The following is a 17,930-nucleotide window of genomic DNA, read 5'->3' on the forward strand; positions in this document are numbered from 1 at the left end:
CAAAAATTGTGGATTGTTACATTTCAAATTTGGAATCATTAAATGTCCTAGGCATAGATTGGATTGAGAAATTTAATCTATGGGATATTCCAATAGCAAAATGGTGTCATCAGATCAAGTTCACAGGAACTAAGTCATTGAACAATGTTTATCAAGTACTCAATGCTCACTTTCATCCCAGCCCAAATAGACAAGTCAAAACAGCACTCAAAAAAAGGGAAGAGGAAGGAGCGACCGCAAAAGCATCTTCAAGAAGAAAAACTCACAACGTATTCAACGTTCATAAAAATCTATGTTCATCAGTCATGGACAGAAATCAGAAAAAGGAAAGTCAGTATAATTCCAAACACGGAAGTCGCATCAAGGTACATGCATATCAACTTCAAACAAAAATAGGCGATACTTCTGCTTCATCAAACAAATTATCACCTTTGGACATATTACTTCGAGAATTCAACATTAAATTGCCGTATACAGATTCTACAGCATATCAACCAGAATCACCCACAGAAGACAACCAGTTGAAGTAATATCCAGAACCCAGGTTCAAACTTAAAAGGGGAGATATTAGGGTAACCCTAGTACTGCCACATAAAATGCAACAATCTGGCAGCATCATAGCAGTATTGCATGCATCAGTAGTTTTAAGTTATTATCTCTCTCTACTCATTGTCAGTACACAGTCAGTCAGTTACTTTGCAACCACCAATTAATAGACATCTCATCTGTACATATTTCGTCATATTTCATTGTTCTTCATAATTAATACTTTATTTCAACTCATAAAACAACTTAAAGTTTTATTCAATAAATGAATTGATTGTTATGTTTAAACATCGTCTTTCATTCAATCGACCACCTCCGTAAGAACATAACACTGAATATGGCCTTTAAAAATTCTTTAAAAAATCCATGATTCTTTTCCTGAATATGGCCTTTAAAAATTCTTTAAAAAATCCACGATTCTTGGCCTGAATATGGCCTTTAAAAATTCTTTTAAAAATCTACGATACTTGGCCTGAATATGGCCTTTAAAAATTCTTTAAAAAATCCACGATTCTTGGCCTGAATATGGCCTTTAAAAAATCCACGATTCTTGGCCTGAATATGGCCTTTAAAAAATCCACGATTCTTGGCCTGAATATGGCCTTTAAAAAATCCACGATTCTTGGCCTGAATATGGCCTTTAAAAATTCTTTAAAAAATCCACGATTCTTGGCCTGAATATGGCCTTTAAAAATTCTTTAAAAAATCCACGATTCTTGGCCTGAATATGGCCTTTAAAAATTCTTTAAAATATCCACGATTCTTGGCCTGAATATGGCCTTTAAAAATTCTTTAAAAAATGCACGATTCTTGGCCTGAATATGGCCTTTAAAAATTCTTAAAAAAATGCACGGTTCTTGGCCTGAATATGGCCTTTAAAAATTCTTTAAAAAATCCACGATTCTTGGCCTGAATATGGCCTTTAAAAATTCTTTAAAAAATCCACGATTCTTGGCCTGAATATGGCCTTTAAAAATTCTTTAAAAAATCCACGATTCTTGGCCTGAATATGGCCTTTAAAAATTCTTTAAAAAATCCACGATTCTTGGCCTGAATATGGCCTTTAAAAATTCTTTAAAAAATCCACGATTCTTGGCCTGAATATGGCCTTTAAAAATTCTTTAAAAAATCCACGATTCTTGGCCTGAATATGGCCTTTAAAAATTCTTTAAAAAATCCACGATTCTTGGCCTGAATATGGCCTTTAAAAATTCTTTAAAAAATCCACGATTCTTGGCCTGAATATGGCCTTTAAAAATTCTTTAAAAAATCCACGATTCTTGGCCTGAATATGGCCTTTAAAAATTCTTTAAAAAATCCACGATTCTTGGCCTGAATATGGCCTTTAAAAATTCTTTAAAAAATCCACGATTCTTGGCCTGAATATGGCCTTTAAAAATTCTTTAAAAAATTCACGATTCTTGGCCTGAATATGGCCTTTAAAAATTCTTTAAAAAATCCACGATTCTTGGCCTGAATATGGCCTTTAAAAATTCTTTAAAAAAATCCACGATTCTTGGTCTGAATATGGCCTTTAAAAATACTTTAAAAAATCCACGATTCTTGGCCTGAATATGGCCTTTAAAAATTCTTTAAAAATTGCACGATTCTTGGCCTGAATATGTCCTTTAAAAATTCTTTAAAAACTCCACGATTCTTGGCCTGAATAAGGCCTTTAAAATTTCTTTAAAAAATCCACGATTCTTGGACTGAGAATGGTCTTCAAAAATCCACAAATTAAGGCCTGAGGATGGCCGGTCTTTAGAAATTCTTTAAAAACTCCACGACTCAAGGACTGGCATTTAAAAATTCTCTTTAAAAATCCACGATTCTTGGCCTGAGAATGTCTTTTAAAAAATCTTTAAAAATCCACGGGTTTTGGTCTGAGGATGACTTTTCAAAGATCTTTAAAAAATTCACGCTTCATGGCTGTTAAACTCTCTGAAATCGGGTAAATACTACTGCGGCGGGTTCTATGTAAACATCTGCACAAGCCACTTGTTTCTCCATTCAAGCCTTGGAACAAAAAACAAGATAAGTCGTTGTATGCCAACGCTACAAACGAGTCAAGTAAATCAACTCAACTAAATTTTCAAGACCAGTCAAGCTATGCCGACTCAACGAAATGTTCTAGTCAATCAAGCCACACAACGAAATTTTCAAGACCATCCAAGCTACACAACGAAATTTTCAAGACCACCCAAGCCAAACCAACCACCACGATAAAGTCGCTCAACACAACAGCTGAGTGGTGCGTCATAAAATATGTGTAAGCGACAAATGTTTGAACAATTCGAAATGTTCTACCTGTTGGAGTGATGAAATGTCGTGTGTGAATTAGGTTACATGAATAAGAAAAACCTTAATGAAATTCCCATACATTTTATGACATTATGATACAATAAACGACTTTTTTTGGAAAATTAGGATTTTTACTTTCAGGTGGTTTATTACCTTAGGAATGTCCTCTCATAACATTACATCATAAAATCTCAATGATTTTAAAGAAACTCGATAATCGAGTAAACGTTAAAACTATTTTGCCATAACAAAATGATTATGGCGTTCGAAATAAACATCGCCAATACTGCAATAAATGAATGACATGATGTTACCTACATACTTCCCACGTGTAATGGGATGTGTGGCTTACTGTATGTATCTCTGCTCTTAGTGGTAAGCTCATACATCCATTTACATCTTCACAAAAATGTCTGTAATTTTTAATACAAATTACCGGCATTCCAGAATATTTGATTTTATATAAATAAAACACGGTTAGGTTTTTTAATTATTTTTTATTGTATAAACGGCAGAAAACCTTCCTGATAACCCTGAAACCTAGAGAAAAAATGATAGATTATTAAATTTGAAATATTTGTTTGTATTAAAATTAGACCAACAAAAAACTATTCAAGTAATTAAAATGATAAACATTTAAAACAACTAAGAATAACTAAGTTATAAAAATTAAAAAGAAAAAAAAATAAATAAGATAAATAAAATAAATATATAATAACATAAAGAAATATGTAAAAAGTAAAATTAGTAATCAATATTTAGAGTATTTGAAATAATACTTTTTAAATTTAAATTGCTATTTAAAAACATAATATTGTTAACGTTTGATGTGTTTTTACCAAGTACTGACCTTCTATCGGATAATAAATTACGTGCTCTAGAGAAAATTCTTTCTGACGCTGCAGAACTTGCAGGTGTGGCAAATATAAAAACACTCAATTTATAAAGAAGTGGGAACTCACTTTTATGTAACTCCCACCAATTCAGTAAATTGAAATCTTTATAATACAAAACGGTTTTTGCAATGTATCTGGTTATTTCGTTACTCAATCCCTCACGTTGTCCTAGCAATGCTGAACTTTGAACAAAAAAGGAAAATGCATCTTCTTCAATATTTGTATCTTCTACATCATTTGATGAACTATCACTTGAAGAATTTTCATAATGCTTTGCCATTTTTATACATTCCTCGTGAATTTGTTGCACATCGTTCTGCTCAAAATGATGAAGTTTGTTCGCTGGTGGAAACAAGAAGAGTGCCACCCTATGCACATCAAATATATTTGAGGCAACCAAGGTTTCTAGATAATGCAGTAGCCTTTCTTTAAATTTCCGCGTGATTTCCGAGTAGCTTGTTTGTCTGCATATACTTTTCAATTTGTGAATTTGAGGAATGACATGATGCAATGTGGGATAATTCTCAGCTTCCAATAGTCGTGAGGACTCCTCAAAAGGTTTAAGAATCTCAACGATGTCGTTGATGGTTCCCAAGTTGAGGTGAGATATTCTTCTGTATTCGTCCTTCTCCTCAAGCATTCGTGTTATATCTGTCCAATTCTGTTTAATTGATTCCAACAGAAAGTAAATGGTATTCCATCGTGTTGGAGTGTAGCTTTTTAGAGTTGAATGAAGGCTGCTGTTTATACCTGCTTTCTTAAAGTATTTGACCACTTTTGCGCATTCACATGACATTGTTTTGACCTCCTCCACATCAGCAATTGCTTTTTCAATGACGTTGTTAAGAAGGTGGTTTATGCAAAAAATGTGCTGCTCATTTGAAAAAGCCGTCTTTATGTTTGAGCCTCTGTCGGTTACGACGCGCACCAAATGGTTCAGCTCGCATCCAAAGTCTTTTAAAATGTTCTCCATTTTAATTCTGATGTTATGTCCTAAATTGATATAATTAATTATAAGTAATAAGACATAATTAAAAAATATCAACAAAAACAAAGAAAAATGTTAAATAAAATATTTACCAGTATTTTTAAGATTATCCATTCCTCTCATAGCCAAAACTTTATGTGACAGCGATCCATCCTTAATATAATGAGCCGTGGCGCCAATATAAGTTCTCTTCAAAAAATCGTCCTTCCACAAATCACATGTTATAGCAAATCCATTATCTTTTATTGATACCAATTCCTCCTTTAATATAACATGTTGGGTTTGGTACAAAATGGCAATATTACGGGAAACGGTAGTAGAATGCGGTAATAACTTCATAAAATCGATATTTTTACCGTACGAATGACCAGTCTGTAGTATAAATTCTACTAGATTGTGTAAGCCGTCATCGTTTACAATGTTGAACGGTCTACAGTTACCAACTACCCATTGCACGACCAGTTGTAAACACATTTTCTTCAGTTAATTATCTGGTTGCACTTTAAAATTATTTGATTCTTTATCGTTTTTATATTTTTTATAGCAGGGATGCCTCAGCAAATTCGAAGTGTATCGCAAATTGTTTTTATATATGTTTTTACACGTGTTACAAATCACGATATCTTTCAAAATTTCACCGTTTTCATTTTTAATATACATAAAAATATTATAGACTTCACTTCTTCCAGGTTTTTTAACTGTGGTATATTCTCCACTAGTTATTTTTTCTTTTATATTTTCAAAATTTTCCATATTTTCACTACTCAAACACAACCTTTCTATTGTAGAACACACACACAAATGATCACAACATTCGCTCAAGCGACCACAATGATCAAAATGAAACGCACAAGCGACCACAATGATCAAAATAAACGCACAAGCGACCACAATGATCACAATATTCGTACAAGTGACCATAAGCTTCAAAATGGCACGTTGTCACTTACAGTCAATCAAGCTTGTGATCGATGTGGTCAAGCCTATACAAGCCATCACACAATGACTCACTTGAACTAATTCATAACTGTGATTTGAATCATTCGGCTTAGTTTGTGCGAATGACTTGAATGAATCAATAATGTCTTAGTCTTGAAAAATGTCAGTTCATTTAAGACGGCACTTGCAGCACTTTAGTTCTATGACACAAACTCCCCTACTTAGGTCAGCTCCCATTATATTGGCCAGAAACATTACTCCTCCATCCCTCTTTGTCCTATTTGTGTGTATATATTTATAAACACACGTAAATTTTAAAATTGTCTGCACGTTTTTTTTTTTTTTTTTTTTGTTATTTTGCTATTAAAAAATAAACTTTTGACCTTTTTATTTCTTCAGCACTCACTGGCTAATTCGTAGAGCATACTTTTAGGCGCTTCCTTGCTAAACGTGCACAAGAAAATCTTTCTTCTTTTTTCTACGTTCATGAGGTTTTTCTTCTTTCAGATTTCATTTTGTTTTGTTTTTTTACTTCACGAAGCCACCACATACCTACACCTTGAACTTACCTGGCATTTTTTGCGTGCAATCTGTGGTCATAAATTTTAACCAGATTAGGATAAAAATAACAAAGGAAGTACCGTTGCGTGCAGTCGATATGTAAATGGACAGATAGTTAGTGCTTAAGAAAGGTTGTGAGGTGGGAGTTTTTCTTAAAGAAAAGAAATGTTTCTTGTAAGTCCATTCATTTTTACTTTGTCATCGACCCCAACAGCGGGTGTCCGATGTTTGGAAAAAGTGAAATTAAATAAAAATGGACATAACAAATTTAACACTGTCTCCCATTAATTTTTCTCCTTTTCTTCTTCCTTTTTCATTTGGTTGGCAATTAAGACATTAAATTGTCAATTTTTAATAGCCAGACATTTGTAGATGAGCGACACACCTTTAAATTAAGACATATTCTGCATGGAAATTAATTTTAGGGCATAGAAAAACAGGTCAATAATACTCAAATTGATAATTGTTTTAAATTTCGTTGGTGGATATTTTGCATGTGGGATGGGTCATAATGTCTTTTGTGGAGTTGATGGTTCGAAAGAGATTAAAATCGGTATGGTTTCCTAAAGATTTTTTAAAGGGCGTCAAAGAAAAATTTAAAAAAAAAATCTATGTGGCCAGAGGAAGGTTTTTCAATTTTTTGACTTTTAGTGTTTTCAGGAGGTATCTTGGTTGATGTCGAGCTTCAATAGAGATGATGGTATGTGTGTGTGTGTCCGATTGTTTGTCGCTAAGTTGAAGATCCTTGGACCGCTCCGGAACCATCCAATCATCATTTCTAATCCTATTTACCATAGTGTGGATGGCCTTTGAAAAATCTCTAAAAATTCACGATTCTTGGGCTGAGAATGGCCTTAAACCATCCACGATTCATTTGCTGAGCATGGCTTTATAAATCCACCATTCTTGGGCTGAGGATGGCCTTTAAAAATCCACAAAACTTGGGCTGAGGATGGCCTTTAAAAATAATCCACAATTCTTGGGCTGAGAATGGCCTTTAAAAATCCACTATCCTTGAGCTGAGGATTGCCGTAAAAAAATCACCATTTAAAATTTTCTTCAAAAATCCACAATTCTTGGGCTGAGTATGGCCCTTAAAAATCCACAATTGTTGGGCCGAGGATGACCTTTAAAAATCTACAATTCTTGGGCTGAGTATGGCCTTTAAAATTCCACCATTCTTGGGTTGAGGATGGCCTTATAAAAATTCTTTAAAAATCTACTATTATTGGGCTAAGGATCACCTTTAAACATCCACTATTATTTGGCTGAGGATTGCCTTAAAAAAATAATGCACAATTTTGGGGCTGAGAATGGCCTTTAAAAATCAACTCTTCTTTGGCTGAGAATGGCTTTTGAAGTTTATTTAAAAATCCACGATTCTTGGGCTAAGTGTGACCATTGAAATTTCTTTAAAATCTAGGTTTCTTGGGCTGAGGATGGCCTCTGAAATTTCTTTAAAAATCCATGCATATTGTCCTGAGGATTGTCTTTAAACAATTCATTAAAAATCCCCGACTATTGGCCAGGGGATCTTCTTTGAAAAATTCTTTTAGAATCCGCCTATTGGCCTGAGGATGGTCTTTGAAAAATTCTTTAAGAATCCGCATATTGGCCTGAGGATGGTCGTTGAAAAATCCACGCCTGTTGGCCTTAGTGGGGATGTACTTCAAGAATACTCTACATTTTGGGCTGAGGATAGTCTAATAAAATCATCGACCGTTATCCTTAGGGTGTTTTTAGAAGATCTCGAAACGAGTTATGACCAGTAGAGTAGGTTTGGTCGATATGTTGTAAAGGTACAGTGTTTCGTGCAGACCTGTGCTGCTGCATGGTATGCAGATAACTTACACTTTGTCTTGAATCATTGCGTGCTTTAAACAAAACTAAATTGGTCTGTTAAGGCAACTGAAGTTCTTCGGCGCCGTACTCGGAAGACAGCATTCACACAATATCAAACCTGCATGATAGGCTTACTGATCTAGGAGTTCTCTCTTATATCGTTGGACCTCTCTCTCTCTCTAGATTATGAAGATCCCTCACGTTAACACCTAATCAAGTACGGCAACGAGAGCTTATCGCTAATCTTGGTCTTGGATCAAATCTATCGTTGACTGCTACACGCAGTACATCCGGTACTATTAATCTGCCTGTTTTCTTTCCAGCGCCGTTAGCCATGAGGGAAGATTCGGAACACACCTTTTGACTCAGTTTAGCTTGAAAGGCTGCCTTAGCTATGATGTCTTTCCGGCTCTCATTCTTTTGATAGTCGGCAGATGAGGAGTCTGTAGGGTTTTGGGTTTTCCCGGTTTTTGTCATTTCCGGGAAACGGGAATCAAAAGATCGTCATTCCCGGGAATCCGGGATTTCCCGGGAAATTCTAAATTACGAGAGCGGATCAACATTTCCGTGTTTTTTTTATCTTCCCATAGTAACTTATATGAAATACAATATTTTCAAAGAGTTGTGGGCTCAAAAATGGATGACACGTTTTCACTCTATCGATTAAAAACGAAAAAATATGGAAAAATGCACCATGTTGCCCGGATTTTGCCCACACTGACCATTTCCATTATTCAAAGCTAATGAAATCGCTCTATGGGAAGTGATTTGGCTGAAACAATGGGGCTTTTTTGAGTTTTTGAGCCAATTTCTTAGGAAGCGTGGATTTGTCCCGAAAAAAAATTGTAGCATTTTAACTAGGGCCGAACACAAAAAAAACTTTTAAAAGAGAGAGTGTGGGAGATTTCTCCCTTCGACGGTTATCTTACGTACTACCCAATGTAGTTAGTATCGGCAGGTTTTTTTCAGATTTTGTAACTTTACCTCAGAAAGTGTGGACTGGCCCTCCCAACAAAAGTTGCGCCGTCGTAACAGGACAATCAAAGAAAGGAAAGAATTGCAAAACGACTCGAGATGAGCTGTTAAACTGCACTTTTCCTAAATTTTGTGTGGAGGTACCCGAAGGGCTGGACCGATATAGTCCATATTCCAACCTGATACATTACTAGATGAAATAATACGATATGCAAAGTTTGGACCAATAAGAACCTTACTGCGGGAGTTATTTTGTCAAGGTTTCTTGGAGCTTTTAATACATTATCTCAGAACTTAAACTAAGTTTGAAAAAATCTCGAATGCCAAATTTTTGACCTGATCGGTGGCTTCGTTCGAAAGTTATCGTGCGCACCAGCCAGCAAGCCGGACCCTCTTTAACCCAATGGCTGAGGATATAAAAATGGGACTTTAAAATAGAAAATATTCTTTCGCACTTAAATAAAACAGAATAAAAATCCGTCGTTATAGTCTATGTTTTTGGTACGGCTCTTATAACTTTATCCCTGAAAACACTTTGGTCAAAGTTATTTCCAAATCTTTTCTAATTTATTAATTCTGTAAAATCTAATCGAATTCTGATTCTATGGTATAAAAGTGATGGGCATAGTTTATTCATTCATTCAATATTAGTTGTGATAAATGTAAAAAGATATTTCCCGATTTCCCGGGAAATATGATTTTCTTTCCCGGGAAAATCCCGTAAACAAAAAAGGAGAATTCCCGGGAATTCCCGGTGCGGGATTTCCCTACCCAAAACCATAGGAGTCTGGCTCGTGGTGAGTCTCTTGGTCTTTGGGTTTGGTTCTTCCGTTGGCCTAACCTTCTTCATCGTATTCTTCGATTAAGAAGGGTTAGTTGTGGTAGGACCCGACGTCTAGGCGCAGGACCGATTTCGGGTCAGACTTCCCGACCCTCTGTTCCTTGATTTTATATGGGGTTGATTCATATCTTGAGGGCTTTAGGGTCGATGTTGGGGTTGAGCCAAGCTTGGCCTCTTCGGTCATCGGGATGAGTGAAAGCCTATTAAATTTAGGATTTCTCTTGAATAAGTTAGGATGTTTCCCTTTAAACTTGCTTTCCACCCTGGGCTTAATCCTGATTAATTTGATTTCTCTCATCGACCAACCGAGTCTCAACGCTGGTTGAGCCTGATCGACAAAGGTTTTGGTAGGGGTTCCATCCTTAATAGTTCGTCAACCAATAAGCTGTCCTCGGACCTAACAGAAGCACTACCCTGGCTGAGGCTTAGGACCAAAGTCCACTCCAATAGGGTTGGAAGTTGGTGGCTTTGTTCAGCCGGACCGTTTTTGACAACTTCTAGACAAGGACATTTTGACCGTCCCGTTTACCGTGGGCGTTGCAGATTTGTCATTATTGGGTTTTTGGAGTCTTCATTTATAATCTATCGAAAGGGTCTATTGAAGCACCCTTCCTTCTGGAAAGGGTCTATAGAAGCATGCTTTCCGTTGGAAAGGGTATATAGAAGCATCCCTTCCTCTGGAAAGGGTATATAGAAGCATCCTTTTTTTGGAAAAGGTCTATAGAAACCCCGTTTCGTCTGGAAAAGGTCCATAGAAGCAGCCTTTCCTCTGGAAAGGCTCTATAGAAATTCCATTTCCAAAGGAAAGGGTATATTAAAGCACCCTTCTTTTGAAAAGTGTCTGGAGAATCAACCTTTCCTTCGGAAATAGTCTATAAAAACACCCTTTCCTTTGGAAAGGGTTTACAGGAGCATCCTTTCCTCTGGAAATGGTATATAGAAGCACCCCTTCCTCTAGGGAGGCTCTATAGAAGCAGCCCTTCCTCTGGAAAGGGTCTATAGGAGCAGCCCTTCCTCTGGAAAGGGTCTATAGAAACACCCTTTTCTGTGGACTATAGAAGCACTCTTTTCTGTTGACTATAGAAGCACTCTTTTCTTTGGTCTTTATAAGCACTCATTTGGAAACGGTCCTGAAAAGCAACCTTTCCTCGGGAAAGGGTTTATATAGAAGCCTCCTATCTATCAGAAAGGGTCTATAGAAGCACCCTTTCCTCGGGAAAGGGTCAATAGAAGCACCCTTTCCTCGGGAAAGGGTCAATAGAAGCACCCTTTCCTCGGGAAAGGGTCTATAGAAGCACCCTTTCCTCGGGAAAGGGTCTATAGAAGCACCCTTTCCTCGGGAAAGGGTCTATAGAAGCACCCTTTCCTCGGGAAAGGGTCTATAGAAGCACCCTTTCCTCGGGAAAGGGTCTATAGAAGCACCCTTTCCTCGGGAAAGGGTCTATAGAAGCACCCTTTCCTCGGGAAAGGGTCTATAGAAGCACCCTTTCCTCGGGAAAGGGTCTATAGAAGCACCCTTTCCTCGGGAAAGGGTCTATAGAAGCACCCTTTCCTCGGGAAAGTGTCTATAGAAGAAGCACCCTTTCCTCGGGAAAGTGTCTATAGAAGAAGCACCCTTTCCTCGGGAAAGGGTCTATAGAAGCACCCTTTCTTTAAGAAAGGTTCCATAGAAACACCCTTTCCTCGGGAAAGGGTTTATAGAAACACCCTTTCCTCGGGAAAGGGTTTATAGAAACACCCTTTCCTCGGGAAAGGGTTCATAGAAGCACCCTTTCCTCGGGAAAGGGTTTATAGAAACACCCTTTCCTCGGGAAAGGGTTTATAGAAGCACCCTTTCCTCGGGAAAGGGTCTATAGAAACACCCTTTCTTTAAGAAAGGTTCCATAGAAACACCCTCTCCTCGGGAAAGGGTTTATAGAAACACCCTTTCCTCGGGAAAGGGTTTATAGAAGCACGCTTTCTCGGGGAATGGTTTATAGAAGCCTCCTTTCTATCAGAAAGGGTCTATAGAAGCACCCTTTCCTCGGGAAAGGGTCTATAGAAGCACCCTTTCTCGGGAAAGCGTTTATAGAAGCACCCTTTCTTTAAGAAAGGTTCCATAGAAACACCCTTTCCTCGGGAAAGGGTTTATAATAGCACCCTTTCCTCTGAAAACGGCTTAAGAAGCAACCTTTTCTTTGGAAAGGGGTCTATAGAAACAGCCTTTTCTCTTAAAGGGGTCTAAAAGGAAAGGAAACCTTCCTCTGGAATGGTCTACAGAAGCAGGTCTACAGGAAATGGTATATAGAAGCACCCTTTCCTCTGGAAAGGGTTTATAGAAGCAGCCCTTCCTCTGGAAAGGGTCTATAGAAGCGCCTTTTCCTCTAGAAGGGGTTTTTGGAAACACACTTTCCTCTGAAAAGGGTTTATAGGGTTTATGATTGGCACCCTTTCCTTTGGAAAGGGTCTATGGAAGCAGCCCTTAATCTGGAGAGGGTCCATAGAAGCAGCCTTTCCTCTGGAAAGGGTCTATAAAAGCTGTCCTTCATCTGGAAAGGTTCTATAGAAGCAGCCTTTCCTCTGGAAAGGGTCTAAAGAAGCAGCATTTCCTCTGGAAAGGGTCTACAGAAGCCCACTGGTCTATAGAAACACCCTTTTCTTTGGTCTATAAAAGCACCCTTTTCTTTGGTCTATTGAAGCACCACTTCCCATGAAAAGGGTCTGTACAAGCACTCATTTGTAAAGAGTCGGGAGAAGCAACCTTTCCTCTGGAAAGGGGTCTATAGAAACAGCCTTTTTTTCTGGAAACGGTCTAAAGAGGCTCCCTTTCCTCTGGAATGATCTACAGAAGCTCCCTTTCCTCTGGAAAGTGTTAAGAAAGAATTTCTTTCCCCCTATTATAATGCCTGTACATATATGCGGTCATAGGACTTATAGACAACCCCCTTATTTTAAAATAATGTAATATCAATATGAAATAATTTCACTTTCATGTCAATTCAATTTGGTTATGGAAGAAGAGTATTTCTTGTTCCCAAGACAGAATCCCCCCACATGTGGCTGTGTCTTGAGTAATACCAACAAGTCGTTGTCATGGCATGAGGCAAAAACAAAAAAAATAAACAATGTTTTTGTTGTTCCAAACAAATGGTGGCTGGTAATCTTTTTTGTTTACAAGCTGTTCGAACACACAAGCTCCAAGACATGGTTCATTATGATGGTTATGATGATGTCTTCGACAGTATAACACGTGTAAAATAAAATAATCTATTGCTTAATTACGGCTAACAATTTATATTTATTAATTATGTATTTTCCCTTTTTTTTCCTCTCCTTAGGGTCGTGGACTGACTGGCCTTAAGAATTTGGGCAATACCTGCTACATGAATAGCATACTGCAGTGTCTTAGCAATACACCACAATTGGCCGAATATTGTATTACGGACAAATACAAGAACTACATAAGCCGCAACAATAAAACAAAAGGACAAATTGTTGAAGAGGTGGCAGCCCTTATAAAGGTGCTGTGGAATGGGAACTATAAATGTGTGGCCAGCAAGGATTTGCGTGTAAGTTGGTGATTTTAAGAATGAATTTCTTTAGGGTGGGGGAGCAAAACACACATGTTTTGCTATTTTGGAAGTTTACAGCTCCAAAAACACTTAAAAACTTTCACTCCCGACGTCTCTCTTTAATTAATTACGTTTTCATTTTTGAATTTTCTTTCTTCTTCTCACCCAGTATGTCATTGGCCAATATCAAAAAATGTTTCGCGGCATCGAACAACAGGATTCCCATGAATTCCTCACCATTCTCATGGATTGGCTACATTCCGATTTACAAACACTTACCGTGCCTGAATATCCCCGCGAACCAATGACAGCCTCCGACAAGGCTTGGCTGGATTTTACCAAAGCCAAAGAAAGTCTTATTTTGCATTTATTTTATGGCCAAATCAAAAGTATCGTCAAGTGTACGACATGTGATAAGGAATCGGCCACTTACGAATGTTTTTCGAATTTAAGTCTGGAACTGCCCGAGAACAATAACATTTGTCAGCTGTCACAGTGTTTGGATATGTATTTCAGCGGTGAACGTATCAGCGGTTGGAATTGTCCGGCATGTAAACAGAAACGGGATGCCATTAAAAAGCTGAATATATCAAAACTGCCACCGGTGTTGGTGATACATTTGAAGAGGTAAGTTGGAAAAATTGGATTATTTATTTATTTTATTTCAAAAATTAATTTGTGATACAAACCCTCTGGAAAGGGTTTATAGAAGCACCCTTTCCTCTGGAAAGGGTTTATAGAAGCACAAACATCATCTCTATTGGAACGATGGAATGGGTACAAATGCTGATGAAAAGATCGGATCTTTCACGACTTCCTTTGCATTGGTTCAAATCCTAATGAAAAGATCGGATCTTTCACGACTTCCTTTGAACCATTGCAAAAGATGACATGAAATCACGTCATCGCAAAGAACCCCTTCCTTCAAATTTTACTGGGTACGTAATGTGTGGGCAACAAGCGGAAATTCCGTTTCCCTTTTCTCAATCAACTGGGCTGTAAGGAAATAAAAGAAATTTCAAAGAGACTTTTTAGGAAAATTTTCCATATTCATTGAATTTTTGGCTTTTGCCCTAACAAGAACTCATAAAATAAATATCAAAGAAGAAAAATATTATATTCGTCTAACGGAAATTTTTAAAATTCCTCGAAAAGGAATCTTTATATATTCAATAATTAATTTGTGATACAAACCCTCTGGAAAGGGTTTATAGAAGCACCCTTTCCTCTGGAAAGGGTTTATAGAAGCACCCTTTCCTCTGGAAAGGGTTTATAGAAGCACCCTTTCCTCTGGAAAGGGTTTATAGAAGCACCCTTTCCTCTGGAAAGGGTTTATAGAAGCACCCTTTCCTCTGGAAAGGGTTTATAGAAGCACCCTTTCCTCTGGAAAGGGTTTATAGAAGCACCCTTTCCTCTGGAAAGGGTTTACAGAAGCACCCTTTCCTTTGGGTTTATAGAAGCACCCTTTCCTTTGGGTTTATAGAAGCACCCTTTCCTTTGGGTTTATAGAAGCGCCCTTTCTTTTGGGTTTATAGAAGCACCCTTTCCTTTGGAAAGGGTTTATAGAAGCACCCTTTCCTTTGGAAAGGGTTTATAGAAGCACCCTTTCCTTTGGAAAGGGTTTATAGAAGCACCCTTTCCTTTGGAAAGGGTTTATAGAAGCACCCTTTCCTTTGGAAAGGGTTTATAGAAGCACCCTTTCCTTTGGAAAGGGTTTATAGAAGCACCCTTTCCTTTGGAAAGGGTTTATAGAAGCACCCTTTCCTTTGGAAAGGGTTTATAGAAGCACCCTTTCCTTTGGAAAGGGTTTATAGAAGCACCCTTTCCTTTGGAAAGGGTTTATAGAAGCACCCTTTCCTTTGGAAAGGGTTTATAGAAGCACCCTTTCCTTTGGAAAGGGTTTATAGAAGCACCCTTTCCTTTGGAAAGGGTTTATAGAAGCACCCTTTCCTTTGGAAAGGGTTTATAGAAGCACCCTTTCCTTTGGAAAGGGTTTATAGAAGCACCCTTTCCTTTGGAAAGGGTTTATAGAAGCACCCTTTCCTTTGGAAAGGGTTTATAGAAGCACCCTTTCCTTTGGAAAGGGTTTATAGAAGCACCCTTTTCTTGGAAAGGGTTTAAAGAAGCACCCTTTCCTTTGGAAAGGGTTTATAGAAGCACCCTTTCCTTTGGGTTTATAGAAGCACCCTTTCCTTTGGGTTTATAGAAGCACCCTTTCCTTTGGGTTTATAGAAGCACCCTTTCCTTTGGGTTTATAGAAGCACCCTTACCTTTGGGTTTATAGAAGCACCCTTTCCTTTGGGTTTATAGAAGCACCCTTTCCTTTGGGTTTATAGAAGCGCCCTTTCTTTTGGGTTTATAGAAGCACCCTTTCCTTTGGATTTATAGAAGCGCCCTTTCTTTTGGGTTTATAGAAGCACCCTTTCCTTTGGATTTATAGAAGCACCCTTTCCTTTGGAAAGGGTTTATAGAAGCACCCTTTCCTTTGAAAGGGTTTATAGAAACACCCTATCCTCTGGAAAGGGTTTATAGAAGCACCCTATCCTCTGGAAAGGGTTTATAGAAGCACCCTTTCCTAGGGAAAGGTTTTATAGAAGCACCCTTTCCTCGGGAAAGGGTTTATAGAAGCACCCTTTCCTCGGTAAAGGGTCAATAGAAGCACCCTTTTCTCGAGAAAGGGTTTATAGAAGCACCCTTTCCTTTGGGTTTATAGAAGCGCCCTTTCTTTTGGGTTTATAGAAGCACCCTTTCCTTTGGAAAGGGTTTATAGAAGCACCCTTTCCTTTGGAAAGGGTTTATAGAAGCACCCTTTCCTTTGGAAAGGGTTTATAGAAGCACCCTTTCCTTTGGAAAGGGTTTATAGAAGCACCCTTTCCTTTGGAAAGGGTTTATAGAAGCACCCTTTCCTTTGGAAAGGGTTTATAGAAGCACCCTTTCCTTTGGAAAGGGTTTATAGAAGCACCCTTTCCTTTGGAAAGGGTTTATAGAAGCACCCTTTCCTTTGGAAAGGGTTTATAGAAGCACCCTTTCCTTTGGAAAGGGTTTATAGAAGCACCCTTTCCTTTGGAAAGGGTTTATAGAAGCACCCTTTCCTTTGGAAAGGGTTTATAGAAGCACCCTTTCCTTTGGAAAGGGTTTATAGAAGCACCCTTTCCTTTGGAAAGGGTTTATAGAAGCACCCTTTCCTTTGGAAAGGGTTTATAGAAGCACCCTTTCCTTTGGAAAGGGTTTATAGAAGCACCCTTTCCTTTGGGTTTATAGAAGCACCCTTTCCTTTGGGTTTATAGAAGCACCCTTACCTTTGGGTTTATAGAAGCACCCTTTCCTTTGGGTTTATAGAAGCACCCTTTCCTTTGGGTTTATAGAAGCGCCCTTTCTTTTGGGTTTATAGAAGCACCCTTTCCTTTGGATTTATAGAAGCACCCTTTCCTTTGGAAAGGGTTTATAGAAGCACCCTTTCCTAGGGAAAGGTTTTATAGAAGCACCCTTTCCTCGGGAAAGGGTTTATAGAAGCACCCTTTCCTCGGGAAAGGGTCAATAGAAGCACCCTTTTCTCGAGAAAGGGTTTATAGAAGCACCCTTTCCTCGGGAAATGGTCAATAGAAGAACCCTTTCCTCTGGGAAGGGTTTATAGAAGCACCCTTTCCTCTGGAAAGGGTTTATACAAGCACCCTTTCCTCTGGGAAGGGTTTATAGAAGCACCCTTTCTTCTGGGAAGGGTTTATAGAAGCACCCTTTCCTCTGGAAAGGGTTTATAGAAGCACCCTTTCCTCTGGGAAGGGTTTATAGAAGCACCCTTTCCTCTGGGAAGGGTTTATAGAAGCACCCTTTCCTCTGGGAAGGGTTTATAGAAGCACCCTTTCCTCTGGGAAGGGTTTATAGAAGCACCCTTTCCTCTGGGAAGGGTTTATAGAAGCACCCTTTCCTCTGGGAAGGGTTTATAGAAGCACCCTTTCCTCTGGGAAGGGTTTGTAGAAGCACCCTTTCCTCTGGGAAGGGTTTATAGAAGCACCCTTTCCTCTGGGAAGGATTTATAGAAGCACCCTTTCCTCTGGGAAGGGTTTATAGAAGCACCCTTTCCTCTGGGAAGGGTTTATAGAAGCACCCTTTCCTCTGGGAAGGGTTTATAGAAGCACCCTTTTCTCGGGTAAGGGTTTATAGAAGCGCCCTTTCCTCGGGTAAGGGTTTATAGAAGCACCCTTTCCTCGGGTAAGGGTTTATAGAAGCACCCTTTCCTCTGGGAAGGGTTTATAGAAGCACCCTTTCCTCTGGGAAGGGTTTATAGAAGCAACCTTTCCTCTGGGAAGGGTTTATAGAAGCACCCTTTCCTCGGGTAAGGGTTTATAGAAGCACCCTTTCCTCGGGTAAGGGTTTATAGAAGCACCCTTTCCTCGGGTAAGGGTTTATAGAAGCACCCTTTCCTCGGGTAAGGGTTCATAGAAGCACCCTTTCCTCGGGTAAGGGTTTATAGAAGCACCCTTTCCTCGGGT

General features: G+C 38.5%; 1 protein-coding gene across 2 annotated transcripts in view; it reads left to right on the forward strand.

Moving 5' to 3' along the window:
* The window catches only part of Usp8 (Ubiquitin specific protease 8), an 86,339-nt gene that overhangs the window by 66,466 nt on the left and 1,943 nt on the right, over positions 1–17,930 (forward strand). For both annotated transcript variants that reach the window (XM_073979629.1, XM_073979636.1), the window contains 2 exons: positions 13,207–13,437; positions 13,610–14,067. In XM_073979629.1, the coding sequence (XP_073835730.1) occupies positions 13,207–13,437; positions 13,610–14,067 (689 nt within the window). The remainder of the gene's footprint in view (positions 1–13,206; positions 13,438–13,609; positions 14,068–17,930) is intronic.

This window comes from Musca autumnalis, unplaced genomic scaffold, assembly GCF_047663935.1.
Source record: "Musca autumnalis isolate F117 unplaced genomic scaffold, ASM4766393v1 scaffold_1, whole genome shotgun sequence".
Classification (NCBI taxonomy): Eukaryota; Metazoa; Arthropoda; class Insecta; order Diptera; family Muscidae; genus Musca; species Musca autumnalis.